Raw genomic sequence first — 23,149 nt, 5'->3', positions numbered from 1 at the left:
TAATTTACTACGAACAAAAGCATTATATAGCAATTTAATAGCTTGTATGCAATTAAGTCGACCTCCACGTGGTTCCCCCTGGAAACCGTCGTGAACAATTCTTGTTGAATTCGTCACGGTGGGCTAATTGACCTGCTTCATCCTCACCTATCATCCTTCACTGGTGCCCCGCCGGTGCACACCGATAGCACGGGTGGAGTTACCATTCCATTATCATCCATTAAAAAAAAAAAGATCCCCCATAATAGTTTCCCTTATATATCTTCCATGTACAAAAAGCAACCAATTACGATTTTATTATATGTATTGATTGATATTTCTCTGTTATTAATTCTCTGTAATGTGTACCTTTTGAAATAAAATAAAATTAATAAAACAGATATTGCCAAATAAGCGAGTTTTGAAAGAGGCGACTAAGGAAACTCAACTGTCGAGGGATGGGCAGCGGCGTCCCTCTTAAAACATCACTAGAAACTTAACTGCAGTTGCCAACCCTCCTGCCAATCGTGGCGACTAATAGCGGAAATCCCCTTATGGAGGAGGCCTACGTCCAGCAGTGGACGGTTAACAGCTAATATGATTATGAAGGGGGGAGTAATTGTTAGCAATGCGGACTACCAATCTCATTGCCAGCAATGTCAGTCACCTTGTCAGGTCGACCTACACGTGGTCCTCCCTGAAAACTAATGTGCCGAATTCCGGGTATATTCGTGACTATGGACTAGCTGACCTGCTCTTTCATCCTCACCTATCATCCCTCACTGGTGCCCCGCCAGCGTATACCGTTAGCACAGGCAGGGTTACCATTTCAATATCACCCATTAGGGGGAAAGGGATTGTTAGTGATGGAGATTAAGAATCCTATTGCTAGCAATATACCCAACCAGGTCGATCTCCTCGCGATTCTCCCTGGAAACTATCATGGTTAATTCCTGATGAATTCATCATGATGGGCTAACTGGCCTGTTTTCATTCTCATCGATCACCCTTCACTGGTGCTCCGCCAGCGTATCCCGTTAGCGCAGGCGGGGTTACCATACCATTTTCGCCCATCAAAAAAAATATCACCCATTAAAGATATGAGGATGATGATGAAAGGTATTTAGGTGAAATAAAAACAAATAGAGACAAATAATTAAGTATATTTCTAAAAGTCTTTGGTATCAATAATTCTTATGATAGTTTTATAAAATTAATAAATGTCAAAATTTGTGACTATTTTTTTATAATAACAAGCTGACGGCCCGCCTGATGGAAAGTGGCAACCGTCGCCTATAGACATGAGCAGTACCATGGACATAACAGAGTATACTGTTTCGCCCATGATACCCCCCATGCGTTGCCATTCCTGAGGACTCAGGTGTTATTTCTCTGTACCCTATAAATTCACTGCCATATCCCACCCTTCAAACTTTAACATAACCATGTAAACATAGTTTCTTGGCGGCAGAAACACGACCTATAATGTTTTTTTTATACCACAAAAATGGAAAACAAGCATACAACCCGTCTGATGGTAAACGGTCACTGTAGCCTATGGACGCCTGCGACACTAGGGGCGTCACGAGCGCATCACCGACCCTGAAGAAACCTTAATACACCCTTTTTGGAGAACCCCATACTGTAGTCTCTAGGGAAATCCTCGGCAGGGAGCTTATCCCACAGCCTGAGCGTTTGTGGGAGAAAATTTCTTTGTAACTGCTCTGTATCTGACCATTTAGGTTCAAGCGTATGAGGATGGATTCCCTGTCGATACCGAGTAGTGCGATGATAAAAGGTGGCTGTGGGCATCATTTCAATCCGTTATACAAGTGGTAGAACACACAAAAGGAGGCAAAGTCTCGCCTTACGCTTAAGGGCTCGATACTGCCTGTGAGCTCGGGATTGCCAACAGTTCTTGTAACCCAGAGAAGTTTTCTCCCACGAACACTCAGGTTATGGAATGAGCTTCCTGCCGAGGTTTTCCTAAGGGACTACAGTTGGGGTACTTCAAAATGGGGTAGAGAAGTTTCTTCAGGGTCAGCAATGCGCGTGTAATACTGCTGGTATTGCAGGCGTTCGTAGGCTATGGTAACCGCTTAACTTCAGGTGGGCCGTATGCTTGTTTGCCACCTCAGACCAATTTAAGGATGTAACAATAATAGTACATTGCTGCAGCGGCCAGCAACTAAGGCATTGATGGACGAACGTGCAAATGTGAGCCGAGGTGTAGCCGAGGCACACATACGTGAGTCCATCAATGCCTAGTTGTGGCCAAGGCTTGTATAGTACTTTTCTCAAACAATGCGCGGAAATCAAAAACACAATTTTACTTTTTAAGTTCAATGACGAATAACGAACAATAATAATTTTTCACGCGCCATAATGTTCCTTTGTTTTTTTTTTCTCAATAAACAGCTTTCTATTTACAAGCCAGTTCGAAATTTAAATAAAATCTTTTATTAGTCACCTCCTTGGTAGTCATGTTTCGAAGTAAAAGGTCATTCCATTTTTAAATTACAGGACAGATATGAGTTTACATAGTAATTTATCTGGCCGCAAAACACGACAGATATGGATTTTCATACATCTTTTGCCGGCCGCTGCCCGCATGCATCTGGCCAGTACGGCAATTTTGATTTATCTCTTAAGAAGATTGTCAAAATAATGCTCACATTTCCAAGCATGTTTGAGAAATAACATATTTACTATATGAATATTATGGTAATAATTATTTAAAAATAATATAATACACAAATTTATTACTATTTATACAATAAACAATTTTAAATATGTATATGTATAAGGTACAGTTATGTTTGAACATTTTGCTCCGTCTTCAGTTCTAGCGCCCACACGTGCTGCGGCCAACCAGTCCGACCTTTACTCTTCTTCTCCGCTGCGGAGTTCTGGGCCTGGTGACAAAAAAATAATGACATAAATATTACTAATACTACTGATTAGGGGAAAGGAATTGTTGGTAATTAGGTCTAACTGTCCCATTGCTAGCAATACACCCCATCAGGTCGACCTTCACCCGGTTCCCCCTGGAAACCATCGTGGTTAATTCTAGTGGAATTCATCACAATGGGCTAACTGCGCATATATATATATATTTGGTATGTCTGTCAACAAGCATAGCCCTTTCCATAGCCCGCTGAGTAACTTGTAGCTTTTGATTACGGGCCGTTGCAACCATGTAGGACCATGTTTCGGTTCCATACGTCATCACTGGCAACACATACTGATTAAAGAGCTTCGTCTTTAAAACTTTGAGGTATTTTGGATGACGACTGCTCAGCCGAGTTGGATTTGTCGCTTGACCAAGCTGAAGTGGCAAAGGGGCTTTTTTTTTAATGAGTGATAATGGAATGGTAACCCCACCCGCGCTATCGATATACACTGACGAGGCACCAGTGGAAGATGATAGATGAGAATGAATACAGGTTATTAGGCCCACCGTGATGAATTCGACAAGAATTAAACGTGATGGTTTCCAGGGGGAACCGCGTCGAGGTCAACCTGAAAGGGTATATTGCTAGTAATGGGGCTATTAGACCCCATTACTAACAATCCCTTTCCCCCCACTATGTACCCTGTTGGGCACAGTAAGCACGAGAGAGGAGGACAACACTTTTTTCACTTTAGAAATAGTCTAAGGATCTGTTACAATATTATCCAGTCATTGAAATTGTATCACGATAGGTACGTATTTTCTTATTATTATTATTATTAGTCATTATTTAATTATTAAATTTAATATATGTATTATATGTGATTTATGTGTGTATATTTTTTGTAAGTATATTATTTTATATGTTTTTAAGTTTATTTATCATAAATTGTTATATTTCAAAATATTTATTTACGTTTACATTTTTTTTCTTAAATCTATGCACCACCAGTTACTCTCTCTGTTTATCGTAACGGTTGACTGGTAGAGAATGCCATCAGGCATTAAGTCCGCCCTGTAGACATGTTCTAATGCGTGCAGAAGTATAAATAAATTAATATATAAATTTTATAAAATAAAAAAAGATTATCAAGTGAAGTCTTTTTCCTTTTAAATTTTCCCTAAAAATGAAGTTTTTTTACATTCCTTCAACTAACCGTAGACAAGTTTTTTACATTTTTTTTTCGCACTCGACTTGTTTCAAGACGCGAGCACCCGACACGTGCTAACGATCAATGGCTGTTTTGTTGAAAAAAAAAACTTTTTTCTTTCATAAACTCTTGTTTGTGGCTTACGGTTTAGTTTACATGTTTTTTTTTTTTTTACTTTTTTTTGTCCCAAAGCCGGTTTATGGGGCGTGTAATTGATACCAAATATTTGAGACTAGTTTTTAGTTCGTTACTTCGTATGCGTGGATTTCAGAAGTAGAAAAACCAATGAGAATTTTTTTATTAACAATTATATTATATTTTTTTTTATACAACTTAGAATGGCAAACAAGCTGACGGCCCACCTGATGGAAAGTGGTAACCGTCGCCTATAGACATGAACAGTACCATGGACATAACAGAGTATACTGTTTCGCCCACGATACCCCCCATGCGTTGCCATTCCTGAGCACTCAGGTGTTATTCCTCTGTACCCTGTAAATTCACGCCATATGCCACTTTTAAAACCGAAACACAGCCATGCAAACACAACTGCTTCACGGTTGAAACACGAATAGGACAGAGGTACCCAAGCAATCGACTTTTGTACAAAGTCTCCCTCTGGTAGTAAAATGTAATGGTGTGGAGAAATCTTTGGATAATCCGTGATACAGGTGCTCGTATCGCCAGCAGGCACCTGAGCACTCATAATATACACACTTGGACGCTATAAATAACTTTTCCAGACACGCGTTCCTGTTTATTATCCGTTTAACAACATCCCATGTCTGTTTTCAATTGTTTACACAACATTTTTATATTATCATGAACTTTTTTTCGCGCGGCGGAAGTTTATATTTTAAAAAGTATACATTTTTAACTTATATAGGTAATTTCCAAGTAGGTTTTTTTGATGGGTGAAAATGGTATGGTAACCCCGCCTGCGCTAACGGGATACGCTGGCGGAGCACCAGTGAAGGGTGATAGATGTGAATGAAAACAGGCCAGTTAGCCCATCATGATGAATTCATCAGGAATTAACCATGATAGTTTCCAGGGAGGACTACGAGGAGGTCGACCTGGTTGGGTATATTGCTAGCAATGGGATTCTCAGTCGCCATCACTAACAATCCCTTTCCCCCTTTCAAGCAGGTAGCAGTCTTAGATTATATAGATAGAGTGTCTCCATACAAATGCTTCTAGATGGGGGAAGGGATTGTTAGTAATGGGGAGGTTAGTCCCCATTCCTATCAATTTACCTTATCAGGTCGATCTCCACGCGGTTGTAGCTGGAAAACATCGTGACTAAATTATCGTTAAATTCATGTCACGATGGGCTAACTGACCTGCCTTTCGATCCTTACCAATCATCTCTCACTGCTGCACATGAGCAGTACCATGGACATAACAGAGTATACTGTTTCGCCCATGTTACCTCCCATGCGTTGCCATTCCTGAGGACTCAGGTGTTATTCCTCTGTACCCTGTAAATTCACACCATATCGCACCCTTCAAACCGAAACACAGCCATGCAAACAACTGCTTCACGGTAGAAACACGAATGGGACAGAGGGGCCCGAGCAAACGAATATGTACAAAGTCTCCATCTGGTGAAGAAGTGGTTTAATTAATGGGTGTTCCTTTATCTGAAATCCACGAGAACAAAGTAATGGACAAAAAGCTAGTTTACGAGTATAATACAAGTAAAATGAGGGGGAAAGGGATTGTTAGTAATGGGGTCTAACAGCTCCGTTGCTGGCAATGTACCCTAGCAGGTCGTCCTCCACGCGGTTCCCCCTGGAAACCATCGTGGTTAATTCTCGTGGAATTCTTCACGATGGGCTAACTGACCTGCTTTCTTTCTCACCTATCATCTCGCACTGGTGCCCCGCCAGCGTATACCAACCAGGTCGACCTCCTCGCGGTTCTCCCTGGAAACTATCATGGTTACTTCCTGATGAATTCATCATGATGGGCTAACTGGCCTCTTTTCATTTTCATCTATCACCCTTCACTGGTGCTCCGCCAGCGTATCCCGTTAGCGCAGGCGGGGTTACCATTCCATTATCACTCATTAAAAAAAATCCAGTAAAATTTAAACCCACTGCAGCAAATGAATGGAATTATATCTGGAATTTTACGAAAGCAATACACAAGCGGTCCAGCCATCTGGTTTTACGTAATTATATTAATGAGTGGTACAAGTGAAGAGAGATTGGCGATTTCTAGTAGGAACCGGTCTGTTCAAGAATACTGTTGCAAACTTGCAAATTTTATTTTTATTGTATTTATTTATTTATTTTACACTTTATTGCACACTTTATTGTGATAGTCATTTTGCCCATTCATATTGGTTTTTGTTGTAAACTTGACTTTTATTTGTAAAAAAAAAAGCAACAGCTGTGTTTCTTGACCGTTCTTCTCAGCTGAAATTGCATTCCGAACTGGGCGATAGATTTATAAAAAAAAATACTATTCAAAAATGCTTATTATTAGGTTTACTTGAATATAAATTATTATTTATTTATTTATAATTATTGACTAACTAGACGTTTCGACCAGGTTACCTGGTAAATTTAATTGTAATATGACCCGGCAACTGTCCACTGCTAAACATAAGCCAGTGGGGAAAGGGATGGTTAGTAATGGAAATAAACTGACCCATTGCTAGCAATACACCCTATTAGGTCGACTTTCAGGTGATTCCCCCTGGAAACCATCGTGGTTAATTCTAGTGGAGTTCGTCACAATGGGCTAACTGACCTGCTTTCATCGTCACCTATCATCCCTTACTGGTGCCACGTCAACGTATACCGATAACACGAGTGGGGTTATCATTCCAATATCAGCCATTAAAAAAACATAGGCCAACTCAATAACGGCAGAATAGACAATTTTGCAACTGTTAGCCGTTGTTCTTTGTACGCACCCCAACGCTGCATGCGATTGCGTACTTGTCGATTACTATCGGCACCGTCGGTTCGCACCTGTACTGCTCAGTTCGCTCCCACTTATCAGGCTATTTCTCTGCTCAATTCTCTGATTGCTCAGCAGCCAGATATTGATATATTTAATGACAAAATAGATATATTTTTAAAATGTTGTACAAAATTTTTAAGTTTGTAAAATAAACCTATGGCTCACTACACGTTTTGAGAGACTGTAAGTGTGGTGAGCAATTTATAAATAAATAAATAAATAAGGTTTTGCCCGTAATTGCGATGCTTGGCAGATGGTAACGATATTGCCATACTTGGTTATGCCCACTTTTAAATTTTTTTACTGTTCATGAATAAATGAATGAATCTTATTGCTAAAAATGCGGTACAATAAAGTCATATGGTAATATTACAATGGTTTCCACGCATTTTATCATTACTGACGTGCAACAGTCATTACAAAGTTATGGAAAAATAATTCTTTAATATGTAATAACATAAATGCTTCTGTCAATTTTTAAACGTCAATTATGTTAAGTACCTGATATATTTATTATCTGTGAAACAGAGAGATGTAATAATCTGTGGTTGTTAGCTATACTATGTAATCTACTCTATGGTCTCTCTCTCTCTGCTGCGCTACGACTCTGGAAACATAGTTTTAATAGAAAATGAGAAGTATTTAAATAAATAGAGAGTGCATTTAATGTTATTAACAAAGTTTCTAACCCGCCGCCACATTACTACAATATCAAATTATAATTCAGAAGAGTCAATCTTTTATAACGTGTAAAAATTTTGTAAATATATTAAAAATAAAACATCCGCTACAAACGTGATGCAAGCAACGAAAACGGAACACGGGTTTAAAAATAAATTTTCCGCTATCTCTTTTAAATTGGACCGCGGGCTAATCTGATAAACTGAAACCACATGGCCCAGCACGGAAATTTATTCGCGTTAATAATACTTTCTAGTTAATCTAGTTATATCTATACACAAATTTATATTACATCTATGTACATCTATGTTTCTCAAACTTATTTGAGCAAGATTTTCTTTTTGATACTACAAAGGTGGTAAACACAGCCCGTCTGATGGTAAACGGTCACTGTAGCCTATGGACGCCTGCGACACTAGGGGCGTCACGTGCGCGTCGCCGACCCTGAAGAAATATTAATTACACCCTTTTTTTATACCACTAAAGTGGCAAACAAGCATACGGCCCACCTGATGGTAAGTGGTTACCGTAGCCTGCAATACCAGAGGTATTACGCGCGCGTTGCTGACCCTGAAGAAACCTCTTTTTGCTCTCCTTTGTTATGTAATGGTAACCCCACCCGCGCTATCGGTATACACCGGCGGGGCACCAGTGAGGGATGATAGGTGAGGATGAAGCAGGTCAGTTAGCCCAACATGATGAATACATCTGGATTTCAGCACGATGGTTTCCAGGGGGAACCACGAGGAGGTCGACCTGACAGGGTATATTGCTAGCGATGAGGCTACTAATCTCCATTACTAACAATCCCTTCTCCCGCCCTTCTGAAGTCGGTTGACGATTATATTAGTACTTTAAATTATATAGATAGAGTGTCTCCATACAAATGCTTCGTGAAAAACGGCTCAACTTTTTCATACAATTTTGCGTGATAAATAGTTACGAGTGATTCCTTTATAACTTCTATATTTATTTTGTCCCATAATTTTTGCATCTTTTTAATACGTAAACACTTATTTTATTTAATAAATAACTAGTGTCCCCCCCCGTAGCTTCGCACCGGTGGACATTTTTACAACATTTTAAAAAGCGGTTACTGTGACATAACGATAATAGTTGGACATATAGTATCGCGAAGTTTTTTGTAGTTATTGATATTTTCTTCAATATTGTAGAACATACTTTTGTTCTATCACCAATAGTTTCCGCAGCGCACGCGACCAAAGATATTTTAGAGCATATTTTTACACCTTGAGTTACGTTACTAAAGTTTTAGTAAGGATCCCTAATCTTTTCTAGTAATAAATATAGCCTATGTTACTCAGAGTGAATGTAGCTTTCTAATGGTGAAAGAATTTTTTAAATCGGCAAAGTAGTTTTTGAATTTATTCATTACAAACATACACATAAAAATACAAACCTTTCCTCTTTATAATATTAGTGTAGATTAAATATAGGTACGTCAAAATATGTGCGTAAGTATATAGAACATTAATAAAAAAAAACGAGTCAGCTAATGTGACAATTAGCTAACAAAAAGGTAACCCGTTTTTGACTCGATTTTTTTTTTTATACAACTTAGAATGGCAAACAAGCTGACGGCCCACCTGATGGAAAGTGGTAACCGTCGCCTATAGACATGAGCTGTAACCATGGACATAACAGAGTATACTGTTTCGCCCATGATACCCCCATGCGTTGCCATTCCTGAGGACTCAGGTGTTATTCCTCTGTACCCAGTAAATTCACGCCATATCCCACCCTTCAAACCGATGCATGCGAACACAGCCATGCAAACACAACTGCTTCACGGTTGAAACACGAATGGGACAGAGGTACCCAAGCAATCGACTTTTGTACAAAGTCTCCCTCTGGTAAATGATGCTATAATGATGATGATAATGATCTCGATGCTCTATCTATTATATATAATCTAAGATTAATACCTAATAATACTATACACATAACTTGCCCTTTTCAAAGTCGGTTTAAAACAAATAACTCTATTTTTATAAAGCACTTGAGCTCGTTCTCAAGGGAAAGTGAGTTTATCTTGTATAAGCGAGCTGTATCTCCCGACCACGTGTAGATAACTTGACTTTAAACTACCGTGCACTCAGCGGCGCCAAGTCTCAGTTAAAACCATTTATACGTATTAATAAAATTGTGACCAAACAATGTTTGTTATAAAAGACCTTTTATAATCACTACATAGTATAATAGAAGGTAAGAAGGAAGGAGGGGGAGAGGGAGACCGAGACAGTTACATCAGGCAGATCAAGGAAGGAGTTGGTGTCGTGTCGTATCAAGAGGTGAAGGGACTCGCTGCAAATCGTAGTGAGTGGCAAGAGCTCCACCGACAAGAGCGCAGCTCTTAAATAGGATAGATAGATAGATTGACAAAGTATAAAACAACGTCGCTGTCGCTGTCTGTCCGTCCCTATGTATGCTTAAATCTTTAAAACTACGCAACGGATTTTGAAGCGGTTTTTTTTAATAGATAGAGCGATTCAAGAGGAATGTTTATATGTATAATACATGCATAATATTGTAGAGGAACACTGATAAATTTACAGGTTTCTAATGTAATGTGCGGTAATGTGCATCCGTGCGAAGCAGGGGCGTGTCACTAGTGAATAATAATGTAATGGTAACCCCGCTTGCGCTAACGGTATACGCTGACGGGGCACCAGTGAGGGATGATAGGTGAGGACGAAAAGGCAGGCCAGTTAAACCATTGAGATGAATACGCCTTGACCTTTTGGGGGGAAATGGATTGTTAGTAATGGAGACTGAGAATCCCATTGCTAGCAATATACCCAACCAGGTCGAGCTCCTCGCAGTTCCCCCTGGAAACTATCATGGTTAATTCCTGATGAATTCATCATGATGGGCTAACTGACCTGTTTTCATTCTCATCTATCACCCTTCACTGGTGCTCCGCCAGCGTATCCCGTTAGCGCAGGCGGGTTTTTTTTTTGATGGGTGAAAATGGTATGGTAACCCCGCCTTAGTAACAATCCCTTTCCCCCCGGAGGAGAGGATTTAGAATTGTTAGTAATGCGGACTACCAGTTCTATTGTTAAAAATATGCCCTGTCTGGTCGACCTCCACGCGGTCCCCCCTGGAAACCATCCTGTTTAACTCCTGTTGAATTCATCACGATATGCCAACCGTTCCGCTTTCATCCGTCACTGGTGCCTCGTCATCAAAAAACAGGCCAGTTGTTAATGATGTAAGCAAAACATTTAAATTACCTGAGCATTCGTTTCGGCCGTTCTTCGCCTCGGTGGTGTATGATGCAGCTCAGCCCTGAACCCTCCCGCTGGTTCACCGTCAGTCTCCAGGACTTTAAGGAGGTACGAGATGTATGAGGTGGCCAGGCGAAGGGTTTTGATCTACGGACAAAGAGCATGGAAGGTTGATTTATTTATTTATAAAAGACACACCAACAATATGCTCACAATAATTAAGCAGACAATGTACAATGTTATTAGTAAGTGAAAGAGAAAAACTACTATTACAAAATGCTTAAATCTTATCACAATTTTCTATCTAATATATAAAATTCTCGTGTCGCGGTGTTTGTTACCAAACTCCTCCGAAACGGTTTTACCGATTTTTATGAAATTTTGTGCGCATATTGGGTAGGTCTGAGAATCGGCCAACATCTATTTTTCATACCCCTCAATAATAAGCGTGACCTGCCTCTAAATATTCTTTTTTGACAAAATTTTTTGTTTATATTTTATTATGATTTAGCATTGAAAAATACATACAAATTAAAATTTTCACGCTTTTACGATCAACGCCTGTTTTTTAATCGCGATTTTTATATTCCGCAATAGGCTTGCAAGATGGCCAGCGAATATAATAATTGTAGTACGATATTTTTTCATGTATAGTTCTAGAAATAATGTATATGGTAAAACAACGTTTGCCGAGTTTGCAGCTAGTAACTTAATATATATAAGTTGTCTGGAAGAGATTGCTTAGCGGTAAGACCGCCTTTTGTGCTACACTTTAAACTAGAAACGAGGAAATCCGCAAAAGAACCAACGTAACCGACATAGCCCAAAGGATAAGCAAGCTAAAGTAGCAATGGGCTGGTCACATAGCTCGAAGTACCGACAACCGATGGGGAAGAAAGGTTCTTGAGTGGCGAGACCGTACGGGCAAATGCAGTGTAAAACGGCCCCTGACTAGATAGAATGACTACCTCAAATGCATTGCAGGGAGTCAGTGGATGCAGGTGGCTCAGGACCGTTCTTTATGGCAGTCTATGGGGGAGGCCTATGTCCAACAGTGGACGGATAATGGTTGAAATGAATGACTAGGTAAAACATCAATTGCCTAAACCAAACTTTTTTTTAATGGATGACAATGGAATGGTAACCCCACCCACGCAATCGTTATACACAGGCGGGGTACCAGTGAGGGATGATAGGTGAGGATGAAGCAGGTCAGTTAGCCCATCGTGTCGAATTCAACAAGAATTGTTCACGATGGTTTCCAGGGGGAACCACGTGGAATTCGACCTAATAATTGGTAGCAATGGGGCTGTCAAACTTGTCAAAATTGCTAACAATCCCTTTCCCCCCGCCTAAATCAAACTTTTTTATATTAGAATCTATCAAATAACGGTAAAATTAGTCTAAATCAAATAGTATTTCGAACAAAAGTTACTGCTAATTCAGTAAGATTCCTAAACCAACCTTGGTCATCTTAGTATCTGGCAGGACATTGGGTATTCGCTGCCTGAGGCTCGAGAACGCAGTGTTGATGCTCTGCGATCTCTTTCTCGCCATCTACCGGTAGATAAAGTACTTTAGCTCTATCACTTAAGAAAGTCAAGTGAATATTTTACTAACATAAGAAAATTGTAACAATACGATATCTGAACATGGAGATATTTAAGGGGAAAAAATATCAGGGGTCTTAATAAGTGCCTATGGGCGAGCTAGGGGGTGGATGGGCATTGAGGGGCTATACCCTACCTTGAAAGGTCCAATGCCTTAAAATGAAAGGCCTCAAGAAAACTAGACAGATTCGCTTTTTCGAAGTCAATTAATTATGGCTTCTGCCCTATCAAAAAGTTCTTTTGCCCTATCTTAAACTTGGGTCTAGCTACGGCCCTGTAAATGCCGTATGATCCCGGTACAGAAAGGACCATCCCTTCCTTTCCTGTAAATGTCGTAAGTGGCAATTATATATAAGGTCTTTTACTCCGAATTCTCTACAACCCTAGTAAGACATATTTTCCCTTTCTATTTATTATAATATATCTCTCAATTCGGTGTGCCTCCTGGCATAGGCCTCCTCCAGCTCTCTCCACTGAACTCTATCCTCCGCCACTCTACTCCAGTAAGGCCCTAAGGTTTGACGGATGTCGTCTATCCATCTTATTTTCGGACGCCCCTTTCTTCTAGTGTCTTCTCTTGGATACCATAAAGTTGCTTGTTTACTCCATTTGTCAATTTTGCAACGTAGCATATGTCCTGTCCAACCCCATTTTAAATGCTCTATATGAGTTATTATATCTGTAACTTTAGTTTTTCTTCTTATTTCAGAATTTCTGATTTTATCATTAATCACGGTGCCCAGTTAAGGGAAATTAAGGGAACGTAATGCTCGAGGGATGGCCAGCAGCGTCCCTCTTAAAACTTTACCAAAACCCAACTGCGGTTGCCAAGAGGGAAAAGAATTGTTAGCAATGGAGTTTGACAGCCCCATTGCTAGCAATATACCTTATTAGGTCGACCTCCATGTGGTTCCCCCTGGAAACCATCATGAATAATTCTTGTTGAATTCGTCACGATGGGCTAACTGACCTACTTCATCCTCACCTATCATTCTTGACTGGTGCCCCGCCGGTGTATACCGATAGCGCGGGTGGGGTTACCATTCCATTATCATCCATTTAAAAAAAACTGCGGTTGCCAATTCGCTTACTAAGCGTGGTAAATACTGGCAAAATCTTCCAATGGGGAGGCCTATATGCGAATAGCTTGTAATAAAATATATGTATTCCAAGCTATTCACACGTTACTTCGTATGACAGGATTTCAGAAGTAGAACAAAGTAAATGTACCAGAGGGAGACTTTGTACAAAAGTCGATTGCTTGAGTACCTCTGTCCCATTCGTGTTTCTACCGTGAAGCAGTTGTGTTTGCATGGCTGTTTCGGTTCGAAGGGTGGGATATGGCGTGAATTTACTGGGTACAGAGGAATAACACCTGAGTCCTCAGGAATGGCAACGCATAGGGGGTATCATGGGCAAAACAGTATACTCTGTTATGTCCATGGTACTGCTCATGTCTATAGGCGACGGTTACCACTTACCATCAAGTGGGCCGTCAGCTTGTTTGTCATTCTAAGTTGTATAAAAAAAAAAGATTCCTGCGTATATACAAAAAGCCTGCATATATGTACTGTAAAGTTACATTAGAGGAGCTTTTTTTTTAATGAGTGAAAATGGAATAGTAAACCCGCCTGGGCTAATGGTATACACTGGCGGGGCACCAGTGAAGGATGATAGGTCAGTTGGCCCATCGTGAAAAGTTCAACAAGATTTAACCACGACAAATAAGTGAATATTTCTTGTAATTGTTTATATTTATAATAAGTTTACTATTGTAATCTTTTGGAGGAAACAATAATGAGTATCTATCTATCTATAGTTTTCAGGGGGAACCGCGTGGAGGTCGACTTGATATATTGGTAGTAAAGGGACTATTAGAATCCATTATTAACAATCCCTTCCCCCCTCATAAGAGGAGTTGTATGTTTGTTTATCACCTTCGTGGTATAAAAAAATTGTCGTAAATTGTAAATACCTTGGACAATTTAGTATCAGGTGGAACATTGGGTATGCACTCCCTCAAGTCTGAAAAGGCTGTGTTGATACTCTGCGTGCGTCTCCGTTCCTTTTTGTTGGCGGTGGTCCTTCGTTTCACGACCCTGACGAAAGAGGGCGGGGCTGGTCGGTCGTACCGGAGGGGCAGTGGCTGCATGTCGCAGTCCATACCTGGTGAAGAAGCCTATTCATATAATAAATGCAAAAGTTTGTAACGACCAATGAATGGTAAAATTTCTATTTTATTTTATTCTCTACTAGCGACCCGCCCCGGCTTCGCACGGGTGCACATTACATCACATCACATTAGAAACCTCTAAATTTATCAGTGTTCCTCTACAATATTATGCATGTATTATACATATAAAGCTTCCTCTTGAATCACTCTACCTATTAATAAAAACTGCTTTATAATCTGTTGTGTAGTTTTAAAGATCTAACCATACATATGGGCAGACGGACGGGATGTCTATATAGGCGACGGTTAGCACTTTCCATCAGGCCGTCAGCTTGTTTGCCGTTTTAAGTTGCATAAAAAAAATGTCCTTGGGTTATATTATTGTAATTTTCATAAGGAACTCTGATTTTTTGAAATAATATATAGCTTTAGATTATGTAGATAGAGTGTCTCCATACAAATGCTTCGAGAAAAGCGGATCAACTTTTTCATACAATTTTGCGTGATAAATAGTTACGAGTGATTCCTTTATAACTTCCATATTTATTTTGTTTTATAATTTTTGCATATTTTTAGTGCGTAAACACTCATTTTATTTATTAAATAATTAAATATAGACACGTCAAGATAGGTACATTGTATGCGTAAGTATATAGAACACTGATAAAAGAAACGAGTCAACTAATTTGACAATTAGCTGACAAAAAGTTGACCCGTTTTTTAGATTCGATGCTCTATCTATATAATCCAAGTTTATAGCTTATGTCACTCTCTGGTATTATAGCTTTTCTGGGGGGAAAGGGATTGTTAGCAATGGAGTTCGACATTGCTAGCAATATGCCCTATTAGGTCGACCTCCACGTGGTTCCCCCTGGAAACCATCGTGAACAATTCTTGTTGAATTCGTCACGATGGGCTAACTGACCTACTTCATCCTCACCTATCATCCTTCACTAGTGCCCCGCCGGTGTATACCGATAGCGCGGGTGGGGTTACCATTCCATTATCACCCATTAAAAAAAATTGCTTTATAGGTGAAATATTTTTTTTTAAAATTGAGTAGTTTTTGAATTTATCAATTACAAACAAACAAACATATAGATTAGGAAAAAAGGGCCAACAAATCACCTGGATTGTTCTGCGTGTAGCCGTGATGCATGGGGTGATGGTACGCGTCGTATGGCTCGTTTCCATTCATCTGCATATCTTCATACCCTGAAACAATATTAGGATGAACAAAACTTTCATTGGAGTGCCCAACTGGATATTTAAAATTATTTTTCTATTCTTTTTGCAAATTTAGGAAGCAAACGAATATGCGGTTCGCCTGATGGTAAGTGACTACCGCCGCCCATGGTCACCCACAACACCAGCGGCATTGCAGGTGTGCTGCCGGCCTTTTAAAAAGGAATATGCTCTTTTCTTTAAGGTTATGTTGTCGTATCGGTTCGGTTGATTCCAAAGAGTGGTTGTGCGTGGGAGAAGGTGCTTTGAAAAATGCACGGTGGAGGACCGCCACTCGTCCAGATGGTTGGGATGAAACTTTAGTTTATGACGAGTTGTACGGTGTTTTTTTTTAATGAGTGAAAATGGTATGGTAACCTCGCCTGCGCTAACGGGATACGCTGGCGGAGCTCCAGTGAAGGGTGATAGACGAGAATGAAAACAGGCCAGTTAGCCCATCATGATGAATTCATCAGGAATTAACAATGATAGTTTCCAGGGGGAACCGCGAGGAGCTCGACCTGATTGGGTCATATTGCTAGCAATGGGATTCTCAGTCTCCATTACTAACAATCCCTTTCCCCCCTAGTTGTACTTTGTTTAAAATTTCATAAGCACACATTATATTTTAGTGCACTAACAACCGGTTTAACTTACTTGTAATTAGATTGAAAAATCTCTAATAATAGTCACAGCCGCTCACGACTAAGGATCACGGATTGATTCCAAAACTAGTCCAGCTTTTGCTTACATTAGAAGATTATTCGTTTGTTTATATTAAAAAGAATTATAATAATAATATTATACCATAACTTCGTCCGATATAGTGTGTCTCTTGATACATCTCCGGGGCATCGAACTCGTGACCCTCGCCGGTCGAAGCCGGCCAGTACACTCCGCCGTCCATGGGGCTACCTGTATTAGATAAATGAATTAGCATCTATCAGAGGAATGGTTTGTACAAAAGTCGCCTACTTGGGCACTTCTGTCCCACATGTATTCCTGTCATAACATATCAATCAGTAGCTCCGCGTGATTCCCCCTAGAAACCATCATGGATAATTCCTGGTATATTCGTCATGACGGGCTAACTGACCTGATTTCACTCTCACCTATCCTTACTCACTGGTGTCCCGCCAATGTATACCGATAACTTGGGTGGGGTTTTTTTTAATGGAATGGTAACCCCGCCTGCGCTATCAGTATACAATGGCAGAGCACCAGGGAGAGATGATAGGTGAGGATAAAAGCAGGTCAATTAGCCCATTATGACGAATTCCACTTTTATTAAGTACGATGATTTCCAAGGGGTTACGCGTGAAGGTCGACCTGATAGGATGTATGTATTATTGGTTGAACCATTGCTATATATTAGATACCACTGCTAATAATCCCTTTCCCCCCCTGTCCCACATGATTTTCTGTCATAATATATTAGTAGCTCCACGTGGTTCCCCCTAGAAACCATCATGGATAATTCCTGGCACATTCGTCATGATGCGCCACCTGACCTGCTTTCATCGTCACCTATCACCCCTCACTGGTGCACCGCCAGTGTATACTGTTAGCGCAGGCAGGGTTACCATTCCGTTATCATCCATTAAAAATATATGTCGCGTGGTCTCGTCATAGAATGAGCCACCCTTTCCTTTCCCGTGGGTGTCGTAAGAGGCGACTAAGGGATGGCGAGGGGTGGGCAGCAGCGTCCCTCTTAAACCATCACCAAAGACTAATTGCGGTCTCCAACCCACCTGCCAAGCATGGTAACTACTAACAAAACCCCATCTTATGGCGGAGTCCTGTATTTCGCAGTGTCAAAAAATTTATCCTTACCTTGGTGATTTGGCTGGCAGTAGAATGGAGGTTCATAGCGGTCGAAGCCCTCGTCGGATGGAGACATGCTCCCGTAACTGGACATTTGTAGACCTGGAGAAAATAACTATTTAAAGTGGGGGAAAGGGATTATTAGTAATGGATTTCATATATAGCAATGAGTCAACCATTACTATATATATCCTATCAGGTCGACCTCCACGCGTATCTCCTTGGAAACCATCGTGCTTAATTCTAGCGGAATTCGTCATAATGGACTAACTGGCCTGCCTTTTCATCCTCACCTATCATCTCTCCCTGGTGCTCTGCCAGTGTATACCGATAGCGCAGGCGGGGTTACCATTCCATTAAAAAAAAAACCCCACCTAAGTTACTAGCAATATGCCCCGTATATACGTTTACCTCTCTGCAGTTTCTTCTGGAAACCGTCGTGACTAATTCTTGTCGAAATTATCACGTTGGGCCAACTGACTTTCTTTTAATGGATAATAATGGAATGGTAACCCCGCCTGCGCTAACGGTATACGCTGGCGGGGCACCAGTGAGGGATAATAGGTGAGAATGAAAAGGCAGGTCAGTTAGCCTATCGTGATGAATACACCTGAATTCAGCACGATAGTTTCCAGGGGGGAAGCACGTAGAGGTCAACCTGACAGAGTACTTTGCTAAACTGGTATTCCGCATTACTAACAATCCCTCCCCCCCCCCCCCCACCCGGCCAAATGACTTGCTTTTATCCTCACCTATCATTCCTCACTGATGCCCCGCCAATGTATACCATAGAACATATAACCATTCATGTCTAAAGGCGACGGTTACATCAGGTGGGCCGAGTTTATTTCGCATTTTAAGGTGCATTATAAAAAAGTGCTGTTAAACGAGACTATAATTGTTGTTAAATACATCCATACCTAACATATTAGGGTTCGAACAGTAGGGCATTATATCCAATTCTCAAGTGGCAACACTCGACTTACTAAATATAGCTCGGTTACGGCGCCGGGAACATTTTTTACATACATTGAGTTATATCTTCATGAACTATCTTGTCGGGCAAAGAAAGCTGTGATTTAGTGGTTGCAGTCACATAGATAAAACAAAAATAATTTATATTTACTTTGTCTATATCAATAGTTTGATTCACAGTTTCTTTGCTTAAAAAAAAAAGTGACCACAATCGCGCCAAAATTAATATTGATTAGTAGGAACACATTATTCTGTATTTAAAATTTAAAAGAAAATAATCACTACATTATTAAAGAGTCGGCACTGTCCTAATATTAACAAAATTGGAATATAAATCTATGCAATAACCTAAAAGTATCCATAAGTTAAAAGAAATTGATATATGCATAGTGTTATACAATTTATAATGTGCTCTATTCAATAAATTAATATTTATATCTTCATTATTAATGAATAATCATTGAATGAAATATATTTATACATATATTCATTCATTGATCCAAATCACATAATATAAGCTGCGGGCATTTTCAATTTCATAAAATGGTCAGCAACATCTTGATGTTATCATTCCTACGATCTGGCCACGAGATATTTTTATATGCAACCTAGAATGACAAATAAGCTGACGTCCCATCTGATGAAATGTGATACCCGTCGTTTATAAGCCTGAATTGGATATAACAGTGTATACTGCGTCGCCTGTGCCCTAATACGTTACTATATAACAATATATAATCTAAACAGACATCTTATAGTTACAATTTTAATATATGTATATAGATATTTATAAATATCTAATATGAGCCCCGGACGCGACGGTAACAATCTCAACAAATATTGTAACATATTGTCCCAAGATATTGTAAACAATTTGTCTCGAAACATGATTTTAATGGACAAACGTGGAGCGCACGTGTTGCTCTATTATATCACAAGTTCATAGACAGAAAGACCATAGTTTTATTATTAATTAACAGTACACTTCACACGTAATTTTTAAATAACTTACAAAAAAAGAAAGTTCTCAATTTTGTTTAATTTTTTTTTTTACCATTATGTTGGCAATTATTTTTGGAATCTCTAGTGCTTACTCTCAAGTTTATCTTATTTTTACTACTTTAGCTTTACCAAAAGAAGATAAAAAATTTAACTTATCGAAAGTATGGTAACATACTTTGTAAATTTTTAAAACTAATTGTACATTTTTCAATGTTTTTAATTTATTATTTAAAAAAATTCTCTGCTAGCTAACTAAAGCGTTAATCATACAATATCTAAATTGCATAAATATCTATAGTGTGGTCCCGGCATAGAATAGGGCATTGTGTTCCATCCTTTCCCGTGGGTATCGTAAGAGGCAATTAAGAGAGCTTAATGGTCAAGGGATGAGCAACATCCTCTTAAAACATCTCCAAAGCCCAACTGCGGTTGCTAATTTGCCCGCCAAGCGTGGTAACCACTGGCAAACTCCCGCAAGAGTAGGTTCAAGTTCAACAGTGGACAGTTAAAGACTGATATGATGATGATGATGATGATGATAAACATCTACTATTAAACATTTTGCGTCTACTTCATATTCAACATTTAATTTTCATATTATTTTTTGCCATCAAAATCCAAATATATAATCATTTGCCAAATAACCTAAAAGAAGTGCCTAATACAAAATTCAAATTATTATTAAAGAAATGGCTACTTGCAAATGCTTTCTATAATATGAATGAATTCTTTGCTCTTTGACATATTTTTTTTTTACATTGACATTATAAATAATTTAATTAATATGTTCTAATGGTGACCATGAGTTAGTTTGTGACTGTTGATTGACATGTTTTATTTTATTTTCAATTTTACTGACAATTTTAATGTATGACTGTAAAATAATTAATGTTTTGTAATTAATCGTATTGTATGCCCGATGTATGGGTAGGCTGTTTTCCTTTGAGACGTTAATAACATCTTACGAAAAATTGTAACATACAGCTCACAATAAATTTATTCTATCCAAATTTCCAGTGACTCAATATGAATATTATGGAGGGAAAGGTATGGTTAGTAGTGGGATCTAACAGTCCCATTGCTAGCAATACGCCCTATCAGGTCTACCTCCACGCGGTTCGCCCTAGAAACCATCGTGGTTAATTCTTGTCGAATCCATCACGATGGACTAATTGGCTTTCATTCTCACCTATCATCCTTCACTAGTATCTCGCCAGTGTATACCGATAGCGCAGGCTAGGTTACCATTCCATTATCATCCATTCAAAGAAACAAAAAATATCACACGATTAATATTTTAGTTCGTTAGCAAATCACTTTTTAAATAATCAATCAGAAACAATGAAAAATGTTTAATTGTTTTTGTAAATTTAAAGTTTACTGCGATATTTCTACATTTTGTTATGGACGCTCTTAATAAACGTCTGTAACGATAGAAACTGCGGTTTTTGTTTGCGGAACTGCTAGTTTCAAAGCGAAATCTATTTGATGTAACCATGCAAAAATCTATGTAGCTTTATAATGGCGTTCTAAATTCAAATATTTACAATTTAGTGTAAGTAATGCTCCTCTCCACTCAGGGTTTGCTGGTAGAGAACTCTTACAGAGGTTTCTTTTTTTTATTATTTATTTAATTATCATTAAGCATTAAGCTCGCCTGTCGGACATCTTCATTTAATATAAATTATAAAAATGTAATTTTTGTGTACAATAAAGTATAAATGTAAATGTTGTTGTGGACATGGAGGAGAATGGAAAGGATAAGCTGGACAGAAAAACTAACGAATGACGAAGTCCATGAATATCTCTGGAAAATTCCATCGTTTCTTAATTTCTGTTTGTAGTTTGTCTTGTTGATTAGTAGGTAGGTACATACCTATAGGAACTTTAAGTAGAGCTATTACTTCTCTGTTTATTTAATTAATTTGTTATAAGGTCAATTAATATTTCTACAGAGACATATCATCTTAGTCTTTAAGAATGGCAACACATGAATGGTACCGTGGATATTACAGATTCTGTTATGTCTACGATACTGTTCATGTCTATAGGCGACGGTTACGACTTACCATCAGGTGGGCCGTCAGCTTGTTTGCCATTCTAAGCAACATTAAATACTGGTTCATAATTTAAGGATGTATTCCACAAAAGACAACGGACTTCAATCGAATAAAACCAGTTATTTTTATTTAAAAACTAAATTACTGTACGGATTTTGATAAAATTTCAATTGGACAAATCTGTAAGTATATCCTATCCTTTTAGAATCTGATAGTACCTATATCATTTCATATAAAAAAAGAATTTTCCATATGGGTTTATAGTTAAATGACAGAGTTATAATCTTATAAACATAAAAAATACAATCGAATTAACAACCGCCTTCTCTTCTTTAAGTGAATTTAAAATAAATATTAAGCAATAAACTAACAAAACTCACCTAATTAAATATTAAAATGTAATTTTAAATTTTCTCTTTATTGAGTCGCAAGTCGATAGACACTTCAATATCGTCACATCACTATTTTTCCTTTAATCTTTTTTTTTTACGTAGAAAACTTTTTTTATAAAATATTTCTTTACTTTTTTTTAAACATCTAAGTAAGTATATAGGAAAAGTACCTATTAATGATTAAATATTATTAAAAAATAATAACAGACTAACAGTTCTCGATTGCAAACACAAATAAAACATAAATCACATTAAATTAATATTTATTTTTTGCACTAAGTTTCTTTTTGCAACACAAACATTAAAAAAAAAGATTGCACTATTTTTTCTTTTTCTATTTTCACTTTTCACTAATCTGTACCACATCAAATTATTTTTTTATTTAAAAAGTAAACTGTTTTTTTTTCGTATATTCGAACTGTCAAATACGACAAACAGTTAAAAAGCGCGCGAACCGCATCCCAGTGCGACCTTTTGACACTGAACTGTGGAATACTGTGGATGTTTAAAGATCAGATGTCAGAGATGATTCCTTCACAATATGGGTGGAGTTTGGGGATAGGAGGGACTTGTGAATCCGAATCGATACAGCGTAAGAACGGTTTTTATCTGAATTGAACTTTAAAGGTACAGACATAAATTCTAATTTGGTACTGTAAAAAATTCTAACGTCTACAAAATTAACTTAGACTTAATACATCCTGTGGTTTTGCTCGCATGTATTTTTTTTTATGAGTGTAAATGGAATGGTAACCCCGCCTGCGCTAACGGGATACATTGGCTGAGTACCAGTGAAGAGTGATTGATGAGAATGAAAACAGGCCAGTTAGCCCATCATGATGAATTCATCAGGAATTAACCATGATAGTTTACAGGGGGAACCGCGAGGAGGTCGACC

General features: G+C 38.6%; 2 protein-coding genes across 3 annotated transcripts in view; one reads left to right on the top strand and one right to left on the bottom strand.

The window, feature by feature from the left end:
- Window positions 1–23,149, top strand: part of LOC113513811 (motile sperm domain-containing protein 2-like) — a 201,504-nt gene that overhangs the window by 168,441 nt on the left and 9,914 nt on the right. The gene's annotated exons all lie outside the window — the stretch shown is intronic.
- LOC113509310 (heart- and neural crest derivatives-expressed protein 2) lies at window positions 1,127–22,762 on the bottom strand. Of its 2 annotated transcripts, XM_052892446.1 has the most exons (8): window positions 22,240–22,762; window positions 17,832–17,924; window positions 16,806–16,913; window positions 15,903–15,989; window positions 14,577–14,767; window positions 12,456–12,548; window positions 10,998–11,138; window positions 1,127–2,894 (listed from the first exon to the last, which is right to left on the bottom strand). In XM_052892446.1, exons 2-8 carry the CDS (start codon window positions 17,914–17,916, stop codon window positions 2,793–2,795), a joined length of 807 nt encoding a protein of 268 aa, XP_052748406.1. In that variant the 5' UTR covers window positions 17,917–17,924; window positions 22,240–22,762; the 3' UTR covers window positions 1,127–2,792. The 2 variants fall into 2 exon arrangements, with proteins under 2 accessions (XP_052748406.1, XP_052748407.1); XM_052892447.1 differs by lacking the exon at window positions 12,456–12,548 and having other exon boundaries at window positions 22,240–22,761.

The sequence above is a fragment of the Galleria mellonella genome, unplaced genomic scaffold, assembly GCF_026898425.1.
Source record: "Galleria mellonella isolate WM207_F2 unplaced genomic scaffold, CSIRO_AGI_GalMel_v1 utg158, whole genome shotgun sequence".
Classification (NCBI taxonomy): domain Eukaryota; kingdom Metazoa; phylum Arthropoda; class Insecta; order Lepidoptera; family Pyralidae; genus Galleria; species Galleria mellonella.
This window is presented reverse-complemented; position numbering and strand designations above follow the sequence as displayed.

Bases quoted from the DNA above. Each gene is read 5' to 3' on its own strand.
- LOC113509310 (XM_052892446.1), bottom strand. From the start codon at position 17,916: ATGTCCAGTTACGGGAGCATGTCTCCATCCGACGAGGGCTTCGACCGC. The intron at 16,914-17,831 runs GTAAGGATAAAT...TATCTAATACAG, and splicing joins CTGCCAGCCAAATCACCAAG to GTAGCCCCATGGACGGCGGA. The intron at 11,139-12,455 runs GTTGGTTTAGGA...CTTTGTCCGTAG, and splicing joins CAGATACTAAGATGACCAAG to ATCAAAACCCTTCGCCTGGC.